Source organism: Dreissena polymorpha, chromosome 1 (genome assembly GCF_020536995.1).
Source record: "Dreissena polymorpha isolate Duluth1 chromosome 1, UMN_Dpol_1.0, whole genome shotgun sequence".
In the NCBI taxonomy this organism is placed as follows: Eukaryota; Metazoa; Mollusca; class Bivalvia; order Myida; family Dreissenidae; genus Dreissena; species Dreissena polymorpha.
The window spans coordinates 197,429,218-197,455,939 of NC_068355.1; the positions used below are offsets into that span (position 1 = coordinate 197,429,218).

Here is a 26,722-nt window from a genome sequence, read left to right on the forward strand (position 1 = left end):
TAATAGCCATGTGATGCTTTTTGTAGAATGTATTGTAAATTAGTTTACTGTTCAACATCAAATGGTTTCCCGCAAAAAGAGCAAGTTTGGTGTACATTAAAATCTCTTAATCAAATTCATGCAAATCGTCCTACCTTTACACAATAACACATTTATAAATTTACATTTAATTATACACGATATGACGAGTTGTAATTAACAGATTTAATTATTTAGTGCATTTGGCATTTTCATAAATAATTGTTAAAGGTTTTATGTATAAATTCGATAAGCTTCTCAGAATATTAAATGATCATTGGAGTGCATTATGAAAATGGATATTATGAAAATTCTATTACACAACTGCCAAAAATAACATCGATATTTCAGTTTGAACTGAATAGAAAAGTGCTGGTTTAAATTTTAAGAGGTGTGCTGATCTTTTTTATGCTGTATAATAAGGTTGACTGTGACCGTCGAAAATACCCTACATGATGAACATGCGGATTGAGTATCTTTTATTGAGTTAAAACGTAAACAAACTTAAACATTTTTTCAGTTGGTCTGCGCGAAGATTTTTTAGGGTAATGTATTGTGTAATTACTAACATGGATTGTATTTATATTTGTGCATCTTTATAACAACAACAAAAACCTTGCACCGTCGAATTAAACACAAGGATATGTGGGTAAATATTTGATTAGGTTCCATTCTTAATATAAAAAGATCAAAAACACAATAAGTAAAGCAGTGTCGACAGACCGTTTATCAGTTAGGTACATGTCAGACGGACGTCTGACCTAATGTGACCCAGATCGCGATTATGAAGGCTTATTTGACGCACGTCAAAAGCTGTGAAGAGAACACCGTTTCGGACATAAATACTCGTTTGATAATATTATTTCATTTCAACTTAATTTCAATGAATTTTTTGGCGTTGTTTCATTGTATAAAGTGATCATGAGTGGCTATTACATCAATTCCAAATCGTCAGTGACGTTATCAGAACATTAAGTGCGTAACGGTGTAAATACACATTTTAATTACGTTTTACAACTTTAAGAATTTCTATAAAATGTTTGTGTACATGTTTATATACTTTATTATTATTTCATTGGACACCTTTTTGAAGACTTTATGATGTTAAAACACGTTTGCAGTTTTTGTTGAATCTTAATGTATATAAAAGTCTTCTTTTTATGCGGCGTAACGGTGTTGTCACATTTGTAACGGTGTGAACAGATAATCTTATACTTTCATATTCTTGTTTTATTCGCATCGTGTTTTTTACTAGAAAGTATGTCAGATAAGTTCCATGTAAAATGTGTGATGTTGTTTGAAAGACAATCGGCGATATGAATACGAACTTTATTCGCATCATATTGTTTGTATAAATTTATCCACACCGTTACGATGTTTGTCAACACCGTTTCTCATTCAGCGTAACGGTGTGGAACGTAACGGTGATGACATTCGGGAATTCTGACAGAACTGATTCCAATTGTATTAATTCTCCATTTTTGTCTGATAAATTCCATGTTAAATTTGCGATGTTGTTTGAAAAACAATCGGCGATATGAAAACGAAGTTTATTCACACCATAATGTGTGTATATTTTATGCACACCGTTACGATGTTGTCATCACCGTTACTCATTCAGCGTAACGGTGTGGACTGTAACGGTGATGACATTCAGGCATTTGATCATCCACAAACAGCATGCTGCTTGTCTCAAAAATACATTACGCACACATTATTTTGTGGCATCTAAGAATACATAATATTTGAGAATCATAAAAGAACATGAAGTGGAAATAGCAAAGAAAATGGAAGAACGGTGTTGACACTGAATAAAAGTACAATGTACGTTCAATATTTTACTCACTTTTTGATGATTTTCACATTTTTCGCGCTCTGTTCATTGCTTAATTATGACGTAAGAGATTGAAAGAATGTTTACTTTTCGAAAAAAATAGTATCCCCGTATCATAACCGTGCGGTAGATGAAATTCTCTTCGTAACGGTGTCGACTTGAAAAATTATGGTCAGAGCCATAACTGACCATTTATAAAAATTCTGCATATAAAGCTACTAAATTTAACTGTTATTAAGTTAAGTTTAAATATATTTAGCTCCATATGGTTGTTTCTTTTTTAATTTTCGTTTGACAATCTTTTATAAAACAATCAAGAAAATTACCCTTTAAGAATTCGGACAACACACCGTTACTAAAATGGGGTTAGTTGCTTCGACAAAGCATAAAACTGCTTTAAGCGTGTGGACTGCTAAGAACTCTTATCTAATATTGTTAACATATAATTTAACATTGTAATTATGAAACTTATCTCTGTTAATGTCTACCATTTAGATAATTGTTGAATATCATATGGACAGTAAATGGAACCTAATCAAATATTCACCCATGTACGCACGCATGCGGTTTCTGAAAATGTATTTAGATATTTTAGGTGTTAATTCAAGTCATGTGACGATACACGTGTGGCTTCTATAAAAAGAACTGTAAACAAACATGTATTTTGTACTTTACGTAACACAGTTTTTATTTATAAATCAGAACTTGTACTTAAAAAACTGTAATAGAAGTTGAAGACAAATATCAAGGTGTGTATAATCTACGTAAACAAACTTACATAAGGCAGGAGCATTACAGCTTAGTCAATATAAGTAAGCATACACAGATTTACTCTCGAGTCTGAACGCGAATTGTTTCAGCAATACTTCTCCGATCAACGATTGAGGACGATTTTCTTCCAAGTCTCCCTGTCACATTAACTAAGGTAGGTCATGACTTAGGAACCTAGAAAAATAATGATGGGATGATTGAAGTAACAATTTTGATCTCACTGATGTGTAGTTGTGATAAACATAACTGTCTTCGTCCTACGTCCGGCGAAACGTAGTGTTAACGGAGAGCAGAGTTACATTATTGCAACTAACTGATGTGTAGCTTAGTTGTTTTTAATGCTCTGAGCTCTTATGTCAGAGTACATACTTACGGCTCATTGTTCTTGATTCAACCAAATTCCACGTTAAAAAAGTGTCTGAAGTCTGTATATTAATTGGTTTCAATCAACCTAATAAATTGTATTAAACACAACTAGAAATGGCGCGGCAGAGGCCGACACCTATCCCCACGCCACATGTTTGACACAGGGGGCGCCCCAGGGTTGATAATGGGGCCATGCATAGTTGAGATTGACCTAATTGTCATAAGATATGTTCAGTATCAATTTGAAGTAAATCGGTGTAGAAATGAAGAATTTATAGTAAAAGGCAATTTTGGGTGGGCGTGGTCTATGTGGGCGAGGGCGCCCCAGAGTTGGTAATGGGGCCATGCATAGTTGAGTTTGACCGTATTGTCATAAGAGATGTTCAGTATCAATTTGAAATAAATCGGTGTAGAAATGAAGAAGTTATAGTAAAAGGCAATTTTGGGTGGGAGGGGCGCCCTAGGGTTGGTAATGGGGCCATGCATAGTTGAGATTGACCGTATTGTCATAAGAGATGTACAGTATTAATTTGAAGTAAATCGGTGTAGAAATAAAGAAGTTAATGTAAAATAACAAAAAAAAATGAGTGAAAATCTCTGACCTGGCCCCACCCCAATCCCCATTCCTTTTGACCCAGGGGTCAGATCTAAATTCCAAAAAGTGCAGGGTCGCACATATGCTCATAGCTACTATGTGTGCTAGTTTCAAGGTTCTAGTGCTTATAGTGTAGGAGGAGATAGTGGCCAGGACAGACTGACGGCAGAGATAACCACAATATCCCCACGCTTTTCAAAAAGCGCGGGGATAATAACAATTCACAGCAGCATCAATTTGGTGTGGATAAATGGTTGCTCAAAACAAAAAGTTGATATAAACCTTAATCAAACTGAAAACTAAACTTTTGTATTTTAAGATTCAATCTATCTTCCAGAGTCTCAGGAGATAGGTGATGTAGCACAATTGGTTGATTACACACATGGTCTATCTTTCGGAGCATTCCAGAGATAGTCCATGTATAAATTAGAATATTTTAACATTCAGCATACTGTGCGTTTTCCATTTCCAAAACATACATATTTTGGTGAACTGTTGACGTGTTTAAAACTTGGATTAATATAAATATTTTGTGCATTCGGTATATGTTTATAATTATCTGTATGTGTTTATTTATGCCAGAAAATGTTTAATGTCACTCATTTTACCTTAAAGTGCCGCCCGGATTCCAGGCGGCAAAGTTTGCATTGAAAATGCAATTACTAGTTGCAACTTCCAGCAACCAAGAGTGTCAATAGCTGGGTGGTGGATTTTAGCTATATATAGCTATATAGTATATACTCATATATAGTTACAATGTTATATAGTATTATAATTTATACATTATATGAACATTAAGTATCAGTGATTCACTATCTGAATGATGACTGTTGGGTTAATGTTGAACAAATAAATAAAACAATGCTGTAACATTTTACTAAGCATACTGTAATTACTCTAAGCTTTCGGACACTCTAATTTTCTAACAGCCTTTTTTGATTATAAAGAAGTGAAGACTACATAATTATTTTCCCTTATTCTAAATTCAGACATGTATGGGTTTTCATCCATAATTTCTTTTACTTATGCACAGGCTAATCTGGGATGACACTACGCAATGCATTAAACCTCCTTTTCTATGAGTGAGGCTCATGTATATATCTTTTCAGATCATATTGCTGTTGGTCATTCTGCAAAATCCATCAACATGGTTTGGGTATTAGATGAACGAAACTTGGCTCTGTGCGCTATCGTCACAGCTGGGATGCAGTTTTCGTTCTTCCTTGTGGCGTGCTCATGCAAGTTCGATAAGGTCACAGACTTTGCGGGAGGAACCAACTTTGTGGTGCTAGCCCTGTTGACCTTTCTCATGGCTCAGGTAAATTTACAAATTATGAGGCGTGCGCTATAAACACTCAGCTCTCAATGCAGGTTTTTTAAGTGTGGTCCCATGTTAGACCGTGTAGTCCACACTGGCTTTATATCAGAAGGACATTTTCTGACTATAGTGGAATTTCTTAACAGGAAGGACTTTGTTTGAACAAAAAAGTGTCATTTAAGCATAGGGTGTTGACCCTGATTGGTAAGTGCGGACTTCACAGGTTTATTTGGGATGACAGTTTACGCACATATATTCAAACCACACACCTTGAAATAAAATGCATAAATCAATACATAAAGATGCAATTTGAAAGTGTGCAAAATTGTCATTAAATCTATAGCCTAGTTAGAAGGTGATTTATTATTTTTATGCCCCCCTTCAAAGATATAGATAAAGGTATATTGTTTTGCACATGTCGGTCCGTATGTCCGTCCGTATGTCCGTCCACCAGATGGTTTTCGGATGATAACTCAAGAACACTTAGGCCTAGGATCATGATACTTCATAGGTATATTGATCATGACTGGCAGATGATCCATATTGATTTTGAGGTCACTAGGTCAAAGGTCACAGTGACGTGAAATAGTAAAATGGTTTTCGGATGATACCTCAAGAACGCATACGCCTAGGATCATGAAACTTCATAGGTAGATTGATCATGACTCGCAGATGATCCCTATTGATTATGAGGTCACTAGGTCAAAGGTCAAGGTCACGGTGACCTGAAACAGTAAAATGGATTTCGGATGATAACTCAAGAACACTTAGGCCTAGGATCATGAAACTTCATAGGTACATTTATCATGACTAGCAGATGACCCCTGTTGATTTTCAGGTCAAAGGTCAAGGTCACGGTGACCCGAAATAGTAAAATGGTTTCCGGATAATAACTCAAGAACGCTTAGGCCTAGGATCAGGAAACTTCATAGGTACATTCTTCATGACTCGCAGATGACCCCTATTGATTTTCAGGTCACTAGGTCAAAGGTAAAGGTCACGGTGACCCGAAATAGTAAAATGGTTTCCGGATGATAACTCAAGAACGCTTATGCCTAGGATCATGAAACTTAATAGGTACATTGATCATGACTCGCAGATGACCCCTATTGATTTTCAGGTCACTAGGTCAAAGGTCAAGGTCATTTGAAAAAAAAGTTATGAGCTATTGTCATCACCTTGGCATCAGCGTCTGGTTAAGTTTTGTGTTTAGGTCCACTTTTCTCATAGCTATTAGGCCTAGGATCATGAAACTTCATAGGTACATTAATCATGACTTGCAGATGACCTCTATTGATTTTCAGGTCACTAGGTCAAAGGTCAAGGTCACAGTGACAAAAAACGTATTCACACAATGGCTGCCACTACAACTGACAGCCCATATGCGGAGCATGCATGTTTTACAAACAGCCCTCATTTTTAATTTTAAAACTGAAAGTAGGATTTCTATACGTATACGTCCATTTAGACAAACGCGATTATTTTTAAGTTTTAAAGCGCAAAAAAAGACGGTTTTCTACCTTGTAACCACCAGATATATTCTTATTGGCATAGATAAAATAAAATATTTAGCCTAAGTAGCAAGTAATGTTTTTTTTTGAACGGTACTGCTTTTAAAACAGAAAGTAGGATTTCTAGACATTATGATACGTCCATTTCCACAAACGCGATAATTTTTAAGTTTTCAAGCGCCAAAAAGACGGATGTCTACTTTGTTACCACAAGATATATTCTAAAATTGGCATAGATAAAAAAAAAAAAATATTTATACTTAGATTTACTTTCATTTCAAGGTGTGTGGCTTTAAGCCCAGTGTTCATTTTAAACAGCTTCATTAATTATTTTAGTGGCCCATGGCGGATCCTTTTAAGAGGAATAGTAAATGTTAAAATGGAAATTTTCTGGTTGAAATATTTTAAATCACATTGAACATCATTATTATTTGGTAGTATTATTATAAAAATACACACAATTCATTTAGTCCCATTCCATATCTCATAAAGTATATATTTAGAAAAACATTCCCAATTGAGGGTTTCCAAATAATTAAAAAAATCAAATAAAGTGTAACATTGAATTTATTACCTATATTTAGTAAATATTATGTTGAAAACATTGTCAATTTGAAGTATTCTTTAGCATAAAATAACAAAGAAAACACAATTGTTTCCAAATTTAAGAGAAAATCACTAGTCCAGACATAAGCTACAAGACAGACAGACAGACATGTTTATGAGATAATATAGGCCACTGGCCAAAAGTACAGCATTACATGTAAATTTATCAAGCAGATAGTTGTGACCATCTGTATAATCATTAAACCATCACACTTCCAGTCTCCAGACATATACTTCAAGACAGAGAGCGGTGACTACCTGTATAATCATTAAACTATCACACTTCCCGTCTCCAGACATATACTTCAAGACAGATAGCGGTGACTACCTGTATAATCATTAAACTATCACACTTCCAGACATATGCTTCAAGACAGATAGTGTGGACTACCTGTATAATCACTAAACTATCACAATTTCAGACATTGGCTACAAGACAGATAGTTGTGACCACCCAGAGGTGTCAAAGTTCGGGATTATTCCTGAATTCAGGATTTAGGCCCTCAAAAACTGATTTGATATTGATATAAATTAGAGGATTTTTGTTCTGGTATTAAAGATTATTGTCACAAAATGTCATTTTAAACATAAATTATTTTAATTTGACATATGTGACAACAATGTAACACAGTTAACATAATTAAATGAATTATTAACCCTCTTTTGGCACTGACCCTCCACATGCTAGGCTTATTTTCAGGATTTTAGATTTTAGCCATTTGACACCCCTGTCACCTGTATAATCACTTAACTATCACAATTCCAGACATGGGCTGCAAGAAAGATAGTTATTACTACCTATATAATCACTTAACTATCACATTCCAGACATGGCTGCAAGACAGAAAGTTGTGACCACCTATATAATCACTTAACTATCACATTCCACATATATGCTACAAGACAGATAGTGGTGACTACATATATTATCACTAAACTATCACATTCCAGACATGGGCTGCAAGACAGAAAGTTGTGACCACCTATATAATCACTTAACTATCACATTCCAGATATATGCTACAAGACAGATAGTGGTGACTACCTATATAATCACTTAAAGCGGGTATATACGATTTTGTCAAATATTTATGAATTTATATAAAATGTGTAAAAAATTAATAAATATATATTTCAATATAAATTTAAATAAAAGTTAAGAAGAACATGTGTCGAAAAATGCGAAATAAGCCAGATATTTAATTCTGAAATTGAAAACGGCTGTACAGCCGAATTCGCAAGCATGTATACCATACATGTACGATGTGAATCTAAACTTAGTTTAACGGTTTATTTGAATTCCCGCAACGATATCTATTCATACGACACACGAACACTAACTCCGATCCTAATACAAGGACGAATGCTTCGGTTATCACTGGGGGCTGACGAGGTCAAAACGTAGTCCGTTTCGCTACGACGTCGGGTATATGTTTTACTACGAAAACATGGTGTAAATACACTTCTTTCATAGGCGAGTTTCATATTTTCTGGTGTTTATGGATTAGAGAACGGAACATCCAGTAATGGTAGGTACTTATTTTCAATAACAAACTAAGAACAAATGCGCGTAGTTGCAACCTTTAAGTTTATTTTGAGCTAAAATCGAATTATTTTGATTTGAAGCAATGCATAAGATGGTTATTCTGTTAAAATAGCCAATTACGGTAACTTAAATTAAATAAAACTACATTTTACTTTGATTCAGTGTACATTACACATTTTAAAGTACAAAACAGGTTACGAACATATATTTTAATTATTCAAATGCTTTGTTTCGAAGGAAATTACAAGTCGCTTTATGTAAAGGTTTCGCACAGAGTATGTATTGGTTGCGCAACGAAGTACAAATATAATGCATAGGTTGCTCAACGAAGTTTTTGTATCCATTTCAGGACATATCACATGCAGTTTGCAGTTACTGCAGACTGCCATTTCCCAGTGCAAAAGATGCCATGCTTCACTGTGCGCATGAACATCCAAACGAAAAGGTTGAACCCGGTGAAAGCCTGCAGAGTCCCGGCAGAGCCCCGGTAAACCGTCACTACGCCGGCACTCACCGGGGTTATACCGGCATCAGACCCCGGCAGAGCTGCGGCAACGCCCCGGTTTAACCGGGGACAACCGGTTCATCCCGGAGATATTAAACATTTTAATACTTTCCCGGTGGAGCCCCGGTCGTCCACGGTTCATCCCGGTGGAGCACCGGTTCATCCCGGTAGGGCCCCGGCTCATCCCGGTAGATGCCTGATCACGCACTGGGGCTCCGCCGGCATCATAGTGAGACTGGGCCTTAACCGCATTGTAACACGAGGTAAATTTACCGGCCGTCTCATGTACGCAGTTAACAATAACCTGTGACAGAAACCCACTGCCACACCTTTACAACAATATATTGATTATGCAATTGCGGATTTGTGCCATTGGGGTCCTACTTTCCACACCTTACGGCTGTTACAGGTGTGGATTTTACAGGTACAATCATGTATACAAACATGAAATTCACCTCAAAATTAGTTGACGATAACCGATTTTCAAGAAAATCGCTTTGATATATACAATGTTAAAATCAAAATCCGTATGAGATAAATAATGATCGAAGTTGGGACATGGGATTTACTTTGACATAAGCAGAGTTTCGAGATAAGCGAGTTGGGGATAACGAGAATCGAATGTTATTTGATAAAGAGTACCGTATGCTGAAAACCTATCGTCGGTCTCTATCAAAATAAACGTATAAGGGATTGTCACGAGGAGAAGATGAGTCATTTTTATTGAGACCGACGACATTAGGTACTCGACTCTCAACTGTCATCTTATATATGGATTTTCGATTTTAATCGTTTCCTTTGGCCTAGACGTGAATGTAATTATATCATAATAATGTGCATTACCATGTCGACTGTGCGCTTCGGATCATGTTGTGCCGTTGTTACTACCTCTGTCTCAAAGGAAATATCCAGCCACTCCATGACTCTATTAAAAATTTTTTTTTCTTTATTTTGCCTTTGAGAGATAACCAATACGTCTTCTGTGAGAAACGCATGCACGCTAAAGCGTTGTCGTAGCGAGGCATATACGTATACTGTCAGAGACATGATCATGCCTTATAATAATATTTAGCCTTTATTTATGATAACTGGGTCACCCTACACATTTCTAAACACACCAGTGGCTTAACAATACATAGATCAATATGGAAATTGTAAAATTGTGTCAATTATACACAGTTGTAAACCTTAATTGCATTTTTTAAAGTGAAACTTGACTTCGGTTTGATAAATCAGCGGTATATTTCATGTTTAACCGCATAAACCAGACACATCTTGGATTATAATTTTATGTAACAGACCTATGAAATGACATTGTGCTTAAATTCAGCGTTTTGTTATTACAAAATCATAATCTTACATGTTTTAAACACAATGTTCGACTAATCCGTTCTCGATGTCATGTGTATTTAAACAATGTTTTCGTAGTAAAACATATACTCGACGTCGTAGCGAAACGGACTACGCTTTGACCTCGTCAGCCCCCAGTGGTTATTGTAGGAAAATGTGTACGTCACAATCGGCTCGGGGCGCTAATTTGTCTTTGCTGCATTTTATGAAATTCCGCTTTAATGTATAATTTTTCTTTCCCATTTTATGTTATTGTAACATATTTTATCAATATATTACAATTAACCACATATAAAAAATCGTATATACCCGCTTTAACTATCACATTCCAGACATGGGCTGCAAGACAGAAAGTTGTGACCACCTATATAATCACTTAACTATCACATTCCAGATATATGCTACAAGACAGAAAGTTGTGACTACCTATATTATCACTAAACTATCACATTCCAGACATGGGCTGCAAGACAGATAGTTATGACTACCTATATAATCACTAAACTATCACATTCCAGACATGGGCTGCAAGACAGATCATGGTGACCACTTGTATAATCGTGTGGGGAGTGCGGCTCTCTGGCTACCTGCTCTACAGGATTATCAAGATTGGGGAGGACAAGAGATTTGACGACAAACGGGATAGCTGTCTGGCATTTGCTGGCTTTTGGACCTTTCAGGTTTGTTTCAGTGTAACTCGAAGGATTCAAGTTCATATCAGGTTAAGAATTTTGGGTTGAAAATGTTAAGAAGGTAAAAACAAATACCCAGCTTCTTATTGTTTTAATATCAGAGTTAGTTATCTTTGTTTGTCCTTAAAGCTGTTTTCTCTATGTCCAATATTTAATTCTTCACTTACAACCTTTATAGTTTTTTTGGCACCCAAAGAGTTCATACGTATTTTAACAAAAAAGCTATTTTCATTATTAATTGTTATATCTGTTCTATTTAGGCCTTCTGGGTTTTCACAGTCAGTCTACCAGTGATAATTGTCAATGCGGGAATTAATGCCGAGGTTCGCGACTATTGGACGGCACAGGACATAGTGGGACTGGTTCTGTTTATCCTTGGACTTCTGTGTGAGGCCATATCTGACCAGTCCAAGTTCATGTTTAGGAACGACCCTGCAAACAAAGGGAAATGGTGTGACACAGGTATGGAGTGACGATTGGCCCTCTTGGTATCCCATGTTTATATTTCTTTCTAAAAGAAACGCATTAGAGAGCGGAAATTTGTTTATATGGCTTACACACAAACTCCATCACACAAGTGCACAAAGATACACACATGGAAAATAATCACGAGTTTTTAATGTATATTATTATGAATAAAATTACAAAACATGAGTCTCGCTCTGGAAAAATGGGGTTTATGGCATGTGTACTCCGCACAGGCTTATTGTCCCTGGTTAGCCTGTGCAGAATGCACTGGTTTATATGAGACGACACTTTACACACACTGATTAAGCTCTGCTTTCCCAGATCGAGGCTCTTATAAAACAATATATATATTATTAAACTGTCATGGCCCCAATGCTGGAAAGTCATGGGCAGTTTTGATTGTACTATATGCTAATTATTATTAGTTGGAGATTGACGGATGGACAAATTTGAAACAGATAACATTCCAAAAATGACGGACACAAAATCCTTTTTCCATAATTCAGAAATCCACAAATTTGCCTGTCCATGATAAAGACATATTTTATAAAACCACAAAATTGCATGCCAATGAATATAATGGCTTTACAGTATATGCATTTATGTTGCTGTGTTCAGGTCTATGGAAGGTGTCCAGGCACCCAAACTACTTCGGCGAGATCCTCCTGTGGGCCGGTATCTTCATCATCAGCACCAGTGTTCTTTCGTACGGCGAGTGGGCCGTGGTACTCTCCCCTATCTTCATATCCGCCATTCTACTCTTCCTCAGCGGTATACCTCTACTGGAAAAGAAAGCCGATGAGCGATTCCGAAAGTAAGCTCTTTTGTTAACGTGTTACCAATTAGATAGGCATTTTGATGTGTTTGTAGTCCTTTAGAAACTAAAATTAAAGTCCTTCTTAGATGTTAGTTTCTAAGAATTAAATTATGATCCTTTTATTCCCCCCCCCCTAAAAAATTTTTTTAGTATCCCCCCCCCAAATTTTTAATATTAGTAAGCATGCATAAATCCCAGTTTTCGCTGAACGCAGCTGTTTTTGACTAACAATTTGTGTATTACCTTTCAGGAACGAGCAGTATAGAGAGTACAAGGCCCGCACCAGCGTGCTGATACCCCTACCTCCACCTTGTTATGGGTGCCTGCCCCGGGCCCTCAAGTGTTTGTTCTGTTGTGAGTTTCCACTTTATGACCACTTGAATGAGGAAACCGAGAAAATCACGGTCACTAAAGACCTGGTTGCTAAAACCGAGGCTGAAACTGTATGAAATGTTCACTTGAAATGCATGGTTTGCATGTTTCTGGATAAGGAAATGTCTTCTACCAGTTATTGTTATGTCTATTGGTATGATATTCTTAATTACGGTATAAACAACAAACTACAAATAAGTAACACACTGAGACAAGCTTAAGACGTTTTCTTGTCTTTTGTATATCAGTGTAGCTGTCGCCTGTGCGTGGCTATGTTGAGTATCATTCATGCAATATGGGTCTTTTAGTCTGGACAAGACTGTGATGAACGAGAAATACGTTAACATGTGTTGTTTTAAATATAGAAATGGCTAGAGTTGAAGAATTACATCAATCCTGTGTTAACATAGGCTAGGCAAAACAACTTAAATGGCATGTTGATGGCGGTCTGCTGTTTTCACGTGTTACTTGATAAAATAATTGTATTTCTGTTCTGATAAATCTCACGACATGTGACACTTTATCGCTTCGAATGTCTGCTTATTGATCAAATGAGTGAAATTTTGTTAATATTTGTGATATTCTTAAAGCGGGTATATACGATTTTTTATATGTGTTTAATTATAATATATTGATGAAATATGGTACAATAACATAAAATGGGAAAGAAAAATTATACATTAAAGCCGAATTTCATAAAATGCAGCAAAGACAAATTAGCGCCCCGAGCCGATTGTGACGTACATATTTTCCTACAATAACCGAAGCATTCGTCTTTGTATAAGGATCGGAGTTAGTGTTCGTGTGTCGTATGAATAGATATCGTTGCGGGAATTCAAATAAACCGTTAAATTAAGATTAGATTCACATCGTACATGTATGGTATACATGCTTGCGAATTCGGCTGTACAGCCGTTTTCAATTTCAGAATTAAATATCTGGCTTATTTCGCATTTTTCGACACATGTTCTTCTTAAATTTTATTTTAATTTATATTGAAATATATATATAATAATTTTTTACACATTTTATATAAATTCATTAATATTAGACAAAATCGTATATACCCGCTTTAACTACATGTATGTCATGTGTGTAAAGTTCAATATACATGGATTCCATGTTGACGTCAACAGTCTGTCTCATTTGCATTGTGTGCTTTGCACTGTAAACCGCTGAATTAGATTATGTGCGGGTTGTCATATTTTGTGTTATTGTCTAGTTTTCTACCCCTTTTTAAAAAAAGTCATAATAAATAGCATATATATGGTTGGTAATTTTGATATCATATAAATAGCAGACTCTGATATCTGCTCGAACTTTTGTGTTCTCACTTGCCTTAATAGTTGAATTGGTGCCTATGTGATCATTTAATGTTTATTGATTCACGTTTGAACGTATATTTTAAGTGCTACATGCGTGCCATACTGTAGCTATTTAACGGACCATGACGATACAAGTACGTGTTTTTGTCCTCTACCGATTTCACTGGAGGGGACTTATGGTTTGCGCTCTGTGTGTCTGTCTGTGAGTCAGTCTGTGAGTCTGTCTGTCACACTTTTCTGGATCCTGCGATAACTTTAAAAGTTCTTAATATTTTTTCATGAAACTTGCAACATGGATAGATTGCGATGTGAACATTATGCACGTCATTTCATTTTGTTCCTACGTCAAAAATTGTGGTTGCTATGGAGACCCAAAAAAAAATCTGAAAATGGTGCAATTTCTGACAATGGTGGAGCCGGTAGGGGACCATATTGCTTGACAATAGCCTTGTTATTACATACCAATTCACTTGCGGCAATTAAATGTTAGCCAATAAAGATTATCAATCAAAAAATTGATTTGAATGGAAGCATATTCAGTTTTAAGTTGTAGTCCATTATGTGTATAAAGAAAGTATACTTATTTGTATTTAAATGTAAGCAATTCATTTTAAATTTACATTTTTATGTCCCCCACTATAGTAGTGGGGGACATATTGTTTTTGCCCTGTCTGTTGGTCTGTCTGTTGGTCTGTTGGTCTGTTTGCGCCAACTTTAACATTTTGCAATAACTTTTGCTATATTGAAGATAGCAACTTCATATTTGGCATGCTTGTGTATCTCATGAAGCTGCACATTTTGAGTGGTGAAAGGTCAAGGTCAAGGTCATCCTTCAAGGTCAGAGGTCAAATATATGTGGCCAAAATCGCTCATTTTATGAATACTTTTGCAATATTGAAGATAGCAACTTGATATTTGGCATGCATGTGTATCTCATGGAGCTGCACATTATGAGTGGTGAAAGGTCAAGATCAAGGTCATCCTTCAAGGTCAGAGGTCAAATATATATGGCCCAAATCGCTTATTTTATAAATACTTTTGCAATATTGAAGATAGCAACTTGATATTTGGCATGCATGTGCATCTCATGGAGCTGCACATTTTGAGTGGTGAAAGGTCAAGGTCAAGGTCATCCTTCAAGGTCAGAGGTCAAATATATGTGGCCCAAATCGCTTATTTTATTAATACTTTTGCAATATTAAAGATAGCAACTTGATATTTGGCATGCATGTGTATCTCATGGAGCTGCACATTTTGATTGGTGAAAGGTCAAGGTCATCCTTCACAAGGTCAAGGTCATCCTACAAGGTCAAACATCATATAGGGGGACATTGTGTTTCACAAACACATCTTGTTTATTATTTAAAGACTGCTTGCTGAACTGTAAACCATCATACTTTTAAACTCGTGAGTAAATCTGATTAGGATGTGGGCATTGTTCTGAACAAAACAACAAATTTCTGTTTAATACAAAACGTGGTCCCATATTTATATATTGTTTTCTTTAAGAAAATTTGTTTTCAAAGTAGCTAGCGCACACTCTTCCGGTGATAAAACATTGCATGGTTCTTAGATTTACTATTATTCGTACTCTTTTTTGTACTACCTCTTCTGTTATATATACATAACTATTGAACGACTTGTATAAATAAAACGTTTCTAAATATAGATATTGCTGTTGCCATAGTTTTCCTGCATCCACATACATTTACTCTGCTCAAACATTTTCGTCTTTGACTTATGTCAGTGTCTCTGTGGAGTTTCCTCAAGTCTAAGTTACGTGTAGTGCGAACAATTCTCAAGTCTTAGTCACGTGTAGTGCGAACCATCCACAAGTCTTAGTCATGTGTAGTGCTAACCTTCCTCAAGTCTTAGTCACGTGTAGTGCGAACCATCCTCAAGTCTTAGTCACGTTTAGTGCAAACCATCCTCAAGTCTTAGTCACATGTAGTGCGAACCTTCCTCAAGTCTTAGTCATGTGTAGTGTGAACCATCCTCAAGTCTTAGTCACATGTAGTGTGAACCATCCTCAAATCTTAGTCATGTGTAGTGTGAACCATCCTCAAGTCTTAGTCACATGTAGTGTGAACCAATCTCAAGTCTTATTCACGTGTAGTGCGAACCATCCTCAAGTCTTAGTCATGTGTATTGCGAACCTTCCTCAAGTCTTAGTCACGTGTAGTGCGAACCTTCCTCAAGTCTTAGTCACATGTAGTGCGATTCATCCTGAAGTCTTTGTCATGTGTAGTGCGAACCATCCTCAAGTCTTAGTCACGTGTAGTGCGAACCATCCTCAAGTCTTAGTCACATGTAGTGCGAACCTTCCTCAAGTCTTAGTCACGTGTAGTGCGAACCATCCTTAAGTCTTAGTCACGTGTATTGCGAACCTTCCTCAAGTCTCAGTCACGTGTAGTGCGAACCTTCCTCAAGTCTAAGTCATGTGTAGTGCAAACCATTCTCAAGTCTTAGTCACGTGTAGTGCGAACCTTCCTCAAGTCTTAATCACGTGTAGTGCGAACCATCCTCAAGTCTTAGTCACGTGTAGTGCGAACCTTCCTCAAGTCTTAGTCACGTGTAGTGCGAACCTTCCTCAAGTCTTAGTCATGTGTAGTGCGAACCATCCTCAAGTCTTAGTCATGTGTATTGCGAACCATCCTCAAGTCTTAGTCATGTGTAGTGCAAACCTTATTCAAGTCTTAGTCACATGTAGTGCGAACCATCCTCAAGTCTTAGTCACGTGTAGTGCGAACTTTCCTCAAGTCTTAGTCACGTGTAGTGCAAACCATCCCAAAGTCTTAGTCACGTGTAATTCTACTACGTCCTCAAGTCTTAGTCACGTGTAGTGCGAACCATCCTTAAGTCTTAGTCACGTGTAGTGCGAACCATCCTAAAGTCTTAGTCATGTATAGTGCGAACCATCCTCAAGTCTAAGTCATGTGTAGTGCAAACCATCATCAAATCTTCGCTGTAAGATTTCGCAGGTAAAACGTCGGATTTTTCCGTAAATTTTTTGGTTAAATGCAACTATACTATGATTCAATTTTGTTCAAAGCAATTTGATATTGTCGCTGGAGCATACCTTTAATGCAATCGTGATACATCGGCTATCTCGGATTCCTCCGTAAGATAGGCCTCGTGGCTAACGGTCGCCATATTGCCTTGTATTACTACTTTACTACCCAAAAGGTTGTAAGTCTATTGTTATGAGGCTGTATACGATGCGCGTTGAACTAGCGCCAAACTTTTTACCGAAACTTTGATATTAAGAGCACTATTAACGTTCATTTGTGTTGCATTTTGACCTATTATCCAAGTGATTTACTTTTCCATTATTATTTAATCACCCTATCATCCAATTTTTAAGATGAAATTACGGTGTTTACAAAACCAACCAAACCGAAAGTGAAACTGGATGCATTACGTTTCGCGATGTAAACATTAAATATTTGTTCAGTTTGAGGAAGCGAATCGATAATAGACGGTGGAATATGTATGCAATACAGACTATCATTGCCGATTGTAGTACTGGCTAAAAAATAACTTTTATGACAGGTCATGTTTAGAACGTTAATCAAAATAGTGACCATAAATCACTACAAATGTCTGGGTTGATCATTAATATAATTAATGCACGTTTCTCATCTAATTGCCTGTATCTAGTTGTAATTACCATGATATTGATATGATTATTTTTTTTTCATAAATTAACATTACATGTTTTATTTTTATCATTAAGGTAATATATAATTGTATCATTATCATCATTAAATATTCTGAAAATAATCTAAATTATCATGATTACTTAAAAGTAGAATTTTTAATTTTTACTTATTATTTTGAATGAATTTTCACATTTGCTTGATTCAAAATAAAATGTATTAATAAGGGTTTCAGTTGTTAGTTTTAACCCATTTTTAGTTCGATTAAATTTAAAGTACTAACTACGTACATGTATGTGAAATGCTTCTGAGTTCGTTTCCTGGGCCTAGAACCAGTACTTCGGTGTCTCTGGGAGATTTCTTAAGAATGCTCCCACACTGGGGATCAAACCAGTGACCTCCAGATCATTAGGTGGACACCACATCCATTACACATCAACGACCTTTAATTATTAAATTACTTTAGTATTGCAGCATTATAAAATATAATGTTGCTACATATTTTTGGAAAATGATTAATGTGCAGTACTAAATAAATCTAAATGCATACAATTTTAATTGTGTATATTGTGTGATTATTAGTTACAAATTCACTTTTTACAGGTATACTGGATTATGAAAGACTGATGAAAAAAAAATTGACAACTCATCTCCCCAACGATACTTTGAGTGGCTCATTCTCAGAACAAACCCATAGTCAGTGAGAAAACTACAGTGTAAAAAGACCACTTGATTGTGACAATTATGGCTGACCAAGCAAATGTTATCATTTAAAATAAAGAAAACTTCCAGTTCAATATACATTTTATACCAATTATGACATTGACCAACACAGAAAATAATTATAAGGTTGATTTTCCCAAAATTGACTGTTACAATTGGATACTGTTTTAAGCTTCACTCTACTTGGTCTGAAAATAAAAGTCCTAAATGATGTAATAGAAACATACAAATTTAATTTTTAGTTTTACAAGTATATATATATATATATATATATATATATATACATATATTATATTATCTTTTTATCGATGGTCAATCAATTTAAGTTTAACTAATATATATATATTATACATATATACACATTATATACATGTGTATGCTTTGATTTTTTTCTATTGAAGCCAAATTAATATCCCATAATAGATAGATAGATAATATCACAGCAGTATTCCTAGTTTGTCTGCAAGTACTGCAGAAATCATGGATTATTATTTTACTGAGTCAGCCTTAATCTTTATGTTATAATTGTTAAAACAGATTAAGATGTGCATAATACAATTGAGGATGCATCAAGATTTAAAAATGGTACATGTATAAATTAATAAAGAATCAATAACAATCAGAAACTGTGCATTTTTTTTCAGTATTGTGTCAAAGGATTTGAAGTAATTATGTGTTTTTGAAATATGATTTATGTAAATTTGAATAAATATATAAAATTTAGTGATTTTCTCAGACAAAACTGTTAATTACATACTAAAGTATTCAGAATGTATTATTGTAATATTCATTCAAATTTTTTAGTACAAAAAAGCACTTTTCCCTGGCATTTGTATTTATAGTAGTTGCATATTTTATCATTCTGACAGCATTTATAAATTGTGTTCATGCAAGCATGAACACGGTTTCATTTTTTGAGTATTTAAACAAGAGGGCCATGATGGCCCTGTATCGCTCCACTGCTGAAAAAAAGGCTAAAACAAATTTCTCTGCATGTGCAAATACTTAAATATAGGCCCTATTTAAGCACATGTACACTTTTGTGACCTTCTGGGCTGGGTCAAATTTAACCCCAGGGGCATAATTTGAGCAAACTTTGTAGAGGACTACTATATCTCACTACATACAAAATGTGGTAGCCCTAGGTTCTAGAGTTAAGGACAAGAATATTTTTTAAGTTTTCACAAAATAAGCAAGATATAAGCGTATATAATGTTCAATTTTGTGACCCGCGGGTCAGGATCAAATTTGACCCAAAGGGCATAATTTGAACAAACTTGGTAGAGGACTATAAGATGTTACTGCATACCAAATTTGATAGCCATAGTCCGAATGGTTTTCGACAAGAAGATTTTGAAAGATTTCACAAAATAGGCGCTTTATAAGCGTTTATTCAATTTTGTGACTCCATGGGGGCCGGGGCAGGGTCAAAGTTGACCCCAGAGGCATTATTTGAACAAATTTGGTAGAGGTTTATTAGATGTCACTACATACCAAATTTGGAAGCCCTAGGCCCAATGGTTATGGACAACAAGATTTTTAAAGTTTTCACAAAATAGGCCCCATATAAGTGTATGTTCAGTTTTGTGACCCCGGGCAGGGTCAAATTTGACCCAAGGGGCATAAATTGAACAAACTTGGTAGAGAACTATTACATGTCACTACCGTATATACCAAATTTGGTAGCCCTATGCCTTATTGTTAAGGACAAGAAGAGTTTTAAAATTTTCACAAAATAGGCACTATATAAGCATATAATTGATTTTGTGGCCCCCGGGGCAGGGTCAAATTTGACCCCTGGGGCATATTTTGAACAAACTAAATAGAGGACTATACAATGTCACTACATAACAAATTGTGTAGCCCTAGGCCTAATGGTTATGGACAAGATTTTTTTTAAAGTTTTCACAAAATAGGCATTATATAAGCATATGTTCAATTTTGTGACCCCCGGGGCAGGGTCAAGTTTGACCCTAGAGGTTAAATTTGAACAAATTTGGTAGAGGACTATTAGATGTCACTATATACCAAATTTGATAGCCCTAGGCAGGGTCAAACTTGACCCAAGGAGCATAATTTGAAAAAACTTGGTAGAGGACTATAAGATGCCACTACATACCAAATTTGGTAGCCCTAAGCCCAATGGTTATGGACGAGAAGATTTGTAAAGTTTTCACAAAATATACCCTATATAAGCATATGTTCAATTTTGTGACCCCCGGGACAGGGTCAAATTTGCCCCCAGGGGCATAGTTTAAATAAAATTGGGTAGAGGAATATTAGATGTCTCTACATACCAAATTTAATAGCATTAGGCCCAATGGTTATGGACGGGAGATTTTGAAAGTTTTCACAAAATAGGCCTTATATAAGCAAATTTTCAATTTTGTGAACCCCGGGGCAGAGTCAAATTTGACCCCAGGGGCATAATTTGAACAAATTTGAAAGAGGTTCACCCCAGTAACATTCCTAAAAAATTTCATCAGAATTGGACCAGTAGTTTAGGAGAAGATGTTTAAAGGAAAAGTTAATGTTTTTAACCTTAAAATATATAAGTTAACCTGATCCGGTGTAGAAAATAGAAAGTATTGTATAATTAAATTATCTGTTGCCTTGAATTTGTTTTAAAAACTGTAAAATATGTTAATGATTATTTTAGACTTTCCTTATTTTCCTCAAAATCCGGCCCTTCGCGCGATTTTTTTCAACTAAAAAAAGGCCAAGCCTTTTCCCCAAATTCAGATTAAAAAACTTGCACTTATTACACTTGTTCATAATATTTTGTAAAATTTTAATAATAAGTTATCAAAATAGTCGTTATTTACCAGTTAACGGCTTCTTTGAAATATAAGAAACACTACTTACATGCGATAATTTTTCCCAATTGAGCCAATTTTGCGATTATTTTTTTCCCCAAAATTGGGGTTTTCACGACGCGAAATTCCCAAAATTCCAGTGTGGCGTTTTCCCAAAATGGAGCGGAAAAAGCCTGGGTTGTCACGAAAAACCCGCCCCCGGGAAAACCCGGTGGGAAAACCCGGTTTTTTCCGCCCATGGCAATACTCTGAAAGTGGGTAATACTGGGCAATACTATTTTTTCTTCATTAAACATGCAGTTGTAATTGTTTTTTATCATCCTTACATTTCTGCTAGCCTCTATTGTAAAGAAAAAAGAGTTAGCAAATGCTGTTGGCAATAATATTGAAATAGAAGTAACATATTGTCACTGTATGATATATACAATTTTACTGCAGACTTCAAAGTGACTGTTGTTTTGTTAATTACAATATCTTTAAACTTTAAAGTCAGAATTGATAATGAGGGATCATTGAAGAAATACTTTTTTATATTGAAACACAATTAACAGAAATCTGTCACTAATACTGTAGCAATCAAAGCATGTTTTCACAGTTAATGGGAGGGCCCTAATTGGCACTAGTCTGTGTATCTTTTATGGCCCCTAATAAACAGTAAGAGGGCCTTTGTCTGGCCCTAATAGGGCCTTTATGTGGCCCAAATAGGACCAATGTTTATCCAAGTGGCCCAGTGTTACTGTTAGTTGTACAAACTGTGTTTCATAAATGATGACACAAAACTGTGTCAATGATTTAAAACACTAAATTGGGGCATGAGTCTTAATGCAACATACATGTAAGATCAACTTAATTATTTGAATGATAACAAAAATATATATTACATGTATAATCCCTCATGTCTCTACCCATTTCCCTTTTCCTGCATAAATACCATTCTGTTACATAGCATTTCATATTTTTAGAAAAATAATGTAAGTGAGTTAATAAAATCTAAATCAGATAAAACACAGATACCAAGTTTTACCCAGTATTGTCCATAAAGACCATTAAATTGAATTTCATTTATGTAAAAATAAGAAAGTATTATTAGGATTTCAAACTTTCCACATGATGTAGTTGGTTAAAATGTAACAAATAGTTTATTATTATTAATAATTAATGGATATGTTTTTATAGAGACTAATAATTATATAAGTTATATAATTGTGTAATATCTTTATTACCCAGTAAAGCCCATCCAAACCATCCAAAACAAACACAAAATGAATTGCGCTTTTTTTGCAGAAAAAAAGTAATTATTAATATGCATCCACATGAAGTAGAAGTTAACAGTGTAAATAATAGAATAGAATTGCTAAAATTAATAGTTATTTTCTGTTATGTACTAATTTATGATCATTAATATTATCATTATGCAAGTTGTGCTGTTGTATAATTGTGTAATATCTTCGATACCCAAGTAATGCCCATCCAAAGAGACAAAGAAAAAGAATTTCCATTTTCATGAAAATGAGAAGGAATTATGAATATCTTTTCACATGCATTAGAAGTTGACAATGTAACTAATAGTAAAAAAATTGTTAATAGATATGTTCTTTTAATATCTACAAACTCATTATTATCGTACAAGTTATACAATATTGCAATATCTTTATTACCCAGTATTGCCCACTATTGCCCAGTAAAACCCGGGTTTTCCCAGTATTACCCGCCCGGGCCGGTCAATACTATAAAACCCGGGTTTTATGCCAACCCTGGCCAGTGGAGCTAAAAATCAAATTAAATATTTAGTTTTGATGTAAAATCAGTTTTTATATGCAAGTGTCTATTTCACTTATAAATTTAAACAGCATATTATACATTATTGAAAAGATTATTCCAAGCTTGATGTCATATTTCAACTTTGCATAGTGTAGTTAATTGAACATTGTATTGAACGGTATGGGCAGCTATATTTTTTAATTTATGTATGTTGTATTATACAAAATGCATTATTTCTACCACAAGTAGACCATAATAAAGGCCTACTGCTACTAAATAGGCACTGGTATGAATTTGACACTGTTTTTGATGCTCATACAAAACTTTAATTATTACTACACTTTAGTATATTAAATATTTAAGTTTTTGTTAAACATTTTTTGCAAAAGAGTGTCTTAATGTATTTGAAAATATACTTACAACAAACTAAAAATGCATTTTAACATACCTTTTTCCTGGTAAAGTTTTTCCTGGTAAAGTGAATTTGGGATGATAAAAAATACACTTGAAGAGTATTAATGCTGGAAAAATGCAGAAAAAATACATTTGTTTCTGTTAGAAGTGTGTCTTGTCTGCATTTTTAAGTGTATTAAATGCACATCAAATGCAGATAAATACAATGCCAATACTGTTACATGTATTGTAATGGAAATAAAATGCACTTGTTCTTGTAATTAAATGCTTAAGTGAATTGAAATAACCTTTTATAACGTTTTAACAATTAATAATACCTTTTTATATAAATTTTCTTTTGAAATGTGACACTTAAATGATTTTTGCACCACTAGTAAAAAATATAATTTGTGCTCATAATGCTTTATCATTACACTATATAATATCATTTGTTGTATGAAAATTACCTGTAAAATTCATGTGAAAGCTCAAGAGATCCATAGCAGCGTGCTATACCCTGCTCCTTTTTACATGACTGGATGGTATTTAGTCCCCAATTCTACATGGCCAAGGGCAAATTAATGTGCAGATTTGACAAATAAGTCATAACTGGGATCCAATAGGCAGAATTTCATATTACTTGTATTTAATTTAAATCATGATCTGAATTGCTCTTTGGCAAATCTTCGTTGGTCACAGTATTCAACTGAATTTTGTTCACGTTGTAGTGATTCTATTTTCAATATTTATCAGACAACATCTTTCTTCAAAAGTTTAACATGATTGCTTTGTTAATTTAGAAACAAGATCAATGCATCATAACATAAAATGAAAAAATGTGTAATAGTAAAAATGGCAGCAAAAAAGCACTAGATTATCTGCCTTAAATCTGAGACGTTATGTTGATGTATCGGAATTTCTCATAAATAATGTGTTCCATAGTTGTTTAATTGTAAAGCGCATGCATGAGTGTTGTAAATGTCACAATACCATTTAAAGCCTATAATTTACTAAAACAATTTGAAGTTTGATGTGTGTTTTTTTCTAGATCTGTTATATATAATTATATATATATATATATATATATATATATATATATATATATATATATATATATATATATATATATATTATATATATATATATATATATATATATATATATATATATATATATATATATATATATTGTTGAAAAGTTAACATGCAATAAGTTTACTGTAATTAAGTGACAAATTGTTTTACTGATTTGGTTGGATGCATATATGCAGATTTATCATGGTTTGTGCAGAGAACAGTAGCAAAAACAAGAGCTGTCTCCGTAGGATGACATACGCCCCCGATAAACGCTTTGATAGAAGTTATGAGCATTTTTCAAAACCTAAACGCCAACCCTAAGTTCAAGGTCAAAGGGGTCAAAATTTGTGTGTGTATGGGAAGGCCTTGTCCATATACACATGCATACCAAATATGAATGTTACATCTGAAGCGACATTGAAGTTATGAGCATTTTTTCGAAACCTAAATGCAAAGTGTGACGGATAGACAGACGGACAGTGCGATCACTATATGCCCTCCTTTGGGAGCATAAAAATGTGTTTCACATTGTTTTGGTAAATTAGTAATGTAGTTAAAAGAACAGAATCATCAATTATAAAGTTATTGATTATAAAGTGTTGCTGGCATATTGGATGCATTCATCTAGCTATAAGAAGGTCCCTGTTTTATCCCCACTGGCACTGAGCGAGGGTTCTCAAAATCTTTAAACAATATGAATAAGTACATATAGGGTCGAGAAAGCCTTGTTGATATGGGGGCTTAACACCTGAAATCAAAGCGACCCAGGTTAAAGGCCGAGGCCAAATAAATAAACCAGAGGCCGCATGAGCCTGCTATACTCTGAACAAGTATTGTTTCTTCTCAGAAAACTGGCTTAAGTGTCTTACTAAGCTTTAGACTTTGAGTTTCAGTGCAATCTATCTAAAATAAATTGGTTAAATTAAATAATAATTTGTAAAAAATAAACATTCTGCACAAATTCAATTATTTACTTTACCTGTGTGCATGAATCATTTCAGTATTGATGTTTAGTGAACTATGTCAAAAGCACCATAGCTATGAAACACTTGTATTTTGAATATTGCAATGTTCCACAGAAATGATGCTGATGATAATTCTACACGATGATGAATTACTAGATATATTTCTAAATTCCATTTCCACCAACAATTCGGTTATTCCACTACCAGTTCAAATGCTTCGTACACAGTTGAAAATAACACTATTCCACTCAACAACCGTGACACATGTACTCAATTTTTCAACTTTTCGCAATTAAAATTGTTTTCTACTGTTATTGTTGTTGTTGTACTTTTAAAAGTAGTTCGAAAGATGGCGACTATTAACCCAGAAATTGATTTATGAAATAAATCGTCTGCTGATCCAGAGTGACCTTTAATGCTATTTAATTTTGTGTTGTTTAAATATTGTGTAATGATTACACATATCAATATCACAATGAAACTTAATGGGACGCGCTGCGGAAAACAATGCATATACATTAATAATATAAAGTATAAAGAATAATATAAAATAGCTTACCACAGTGTCCGATTAATTAATAATAATAAATTTCCTTTATAATTAATATAAAGAGTAACAGATTTCTAACCCTCTTAAATTGTGAAAATTCTTACGGGTTGTGAGGGACGATGGAATTTGGCAGGGAAGAAAGAAAAGGGTGAACGAACAGCCCAATAGGATCCTCTCTCTAAATCTTTCTTCCATTCAAACATTAAACATAAAGAACAATTGGACGTATACGGTAAACAGTGCTCACACGAAAGCACGTGCAGTAGTTGGATAGCCTCGGCCGACTTCGTAGATATACATTGTTAAATGTATAAATCCGAAGTATGCCGATTCACCAAACCACAAAAGACGACACAATGACAATTCACCTAGACAATACAAACGAGGACAAACGGAAAAGTCGGCGCATGCGCGATGACTATTATACATTTGCGTGCACTTTAACGGCGCATGCAAATTCAATATAGGTAAAAACTTACATATAGAAAATGTCAAACGTGACATAAAGAAACGGTGTCATATTTCAAAGGCCAAAATTCAGCTCCGTTTTCGCACAAAAAGTACTCGATTTTCGTAAATTATCTAAAAGAAATCATTTCTGACTTTAGATACTTGATTAAACCACTTTAAATTACCCATTACTAATTTAACAAGTCACCGATCCGTCGTTCACATGTTTTTCATG

General features: G+C 34.8%; 2 protein-coding genes and 1 long non-coding RNA gene across 7 annotated transcripts in view; 2 read left to right on the forward strand and 1 right to left on the reverse strand.

The window, feature by feature from the left end:
• The window catches only part of LOC127864485 (uncharacterized), a 258,871-nt gene that overhangs the window by 142,514 nt on the left and 89,635 nt on the right, over positions 1–26,722 (reverse strand). The gene's annotated exons all lie outside the window — the stretch shown is intronic.
• LOC127864492 (uncharacterized) lies at positions 471–15,762 on the forward strand. 4 transcript variants are annotated; one of them, XM_052404124.1, is made up of 7 exons: positions 471–512; positions 2,713–2,777; positions 4,694–4,902; positions 10,939–11,100; positions 11,373–11,574; positions 12,199–12,394; positions 12,648–15,762. In XM_052404124.1, exons 3-7 carry the CDS (start codon positions 4,732–4,734, stop codon positions 12,844–12,846), a joined length of 930 nt encoding a protein of 309 aa, XP_052260084.1. In that variant the 5' UTR covers positions 471–512; positions 2,713–2,777; positions 4,694–4,731; the 3' UTR covers positions 12,847–15,762. The 4 variants fall into 4 exon arrangements, with proteins under 4 accessions (XP_052260084.1, XP_052260083.1, XP_052260085.1 ...); XM_052404123.1 differs by having other exon boundaries at positions 504–563; XM_052404125.1 differs by lacking the exons at positions 471–512; positions 2,713–2,777 and adding an exon at positions 2,464–2,601.
• LOC127864497 (uncharacterized) lies at positions 8,399–9,733 on the forward strand. The gene is made up of 2 exons (XR_008042061.1): positions 8,399–8,548; positions 8,915–9,733. It is a non-coding gene; the product is annotated as an uncharacterized LOC127864497 (long non-coding RNA).

Excerpts from the sequence above, each read along its gene's own strand:
- LOC127864492 (XM_052404124.1), top strand. The coding sequence starts at position 4,732 with ATGGTTTGGGTATTAGATGAACGAAACTTGGCTCTGTGCGCTATCGTC. Across the intron at positions 4,903-10,938 it reads TGACCTTTCTCATGGCTCAG|ACATGGGCTGCAAGACAGAT; the intron begins GTAAATTTACAA and ends ATCACATTCCAG. Across the intron at positions 11,575-12,198 it reads AGGGAAATGGTGTGACACAG|GTCTATGGAAGGTGTCCAGG; the intron begins GTATGGAGTGAC and ends TGCTGTGTTCAG.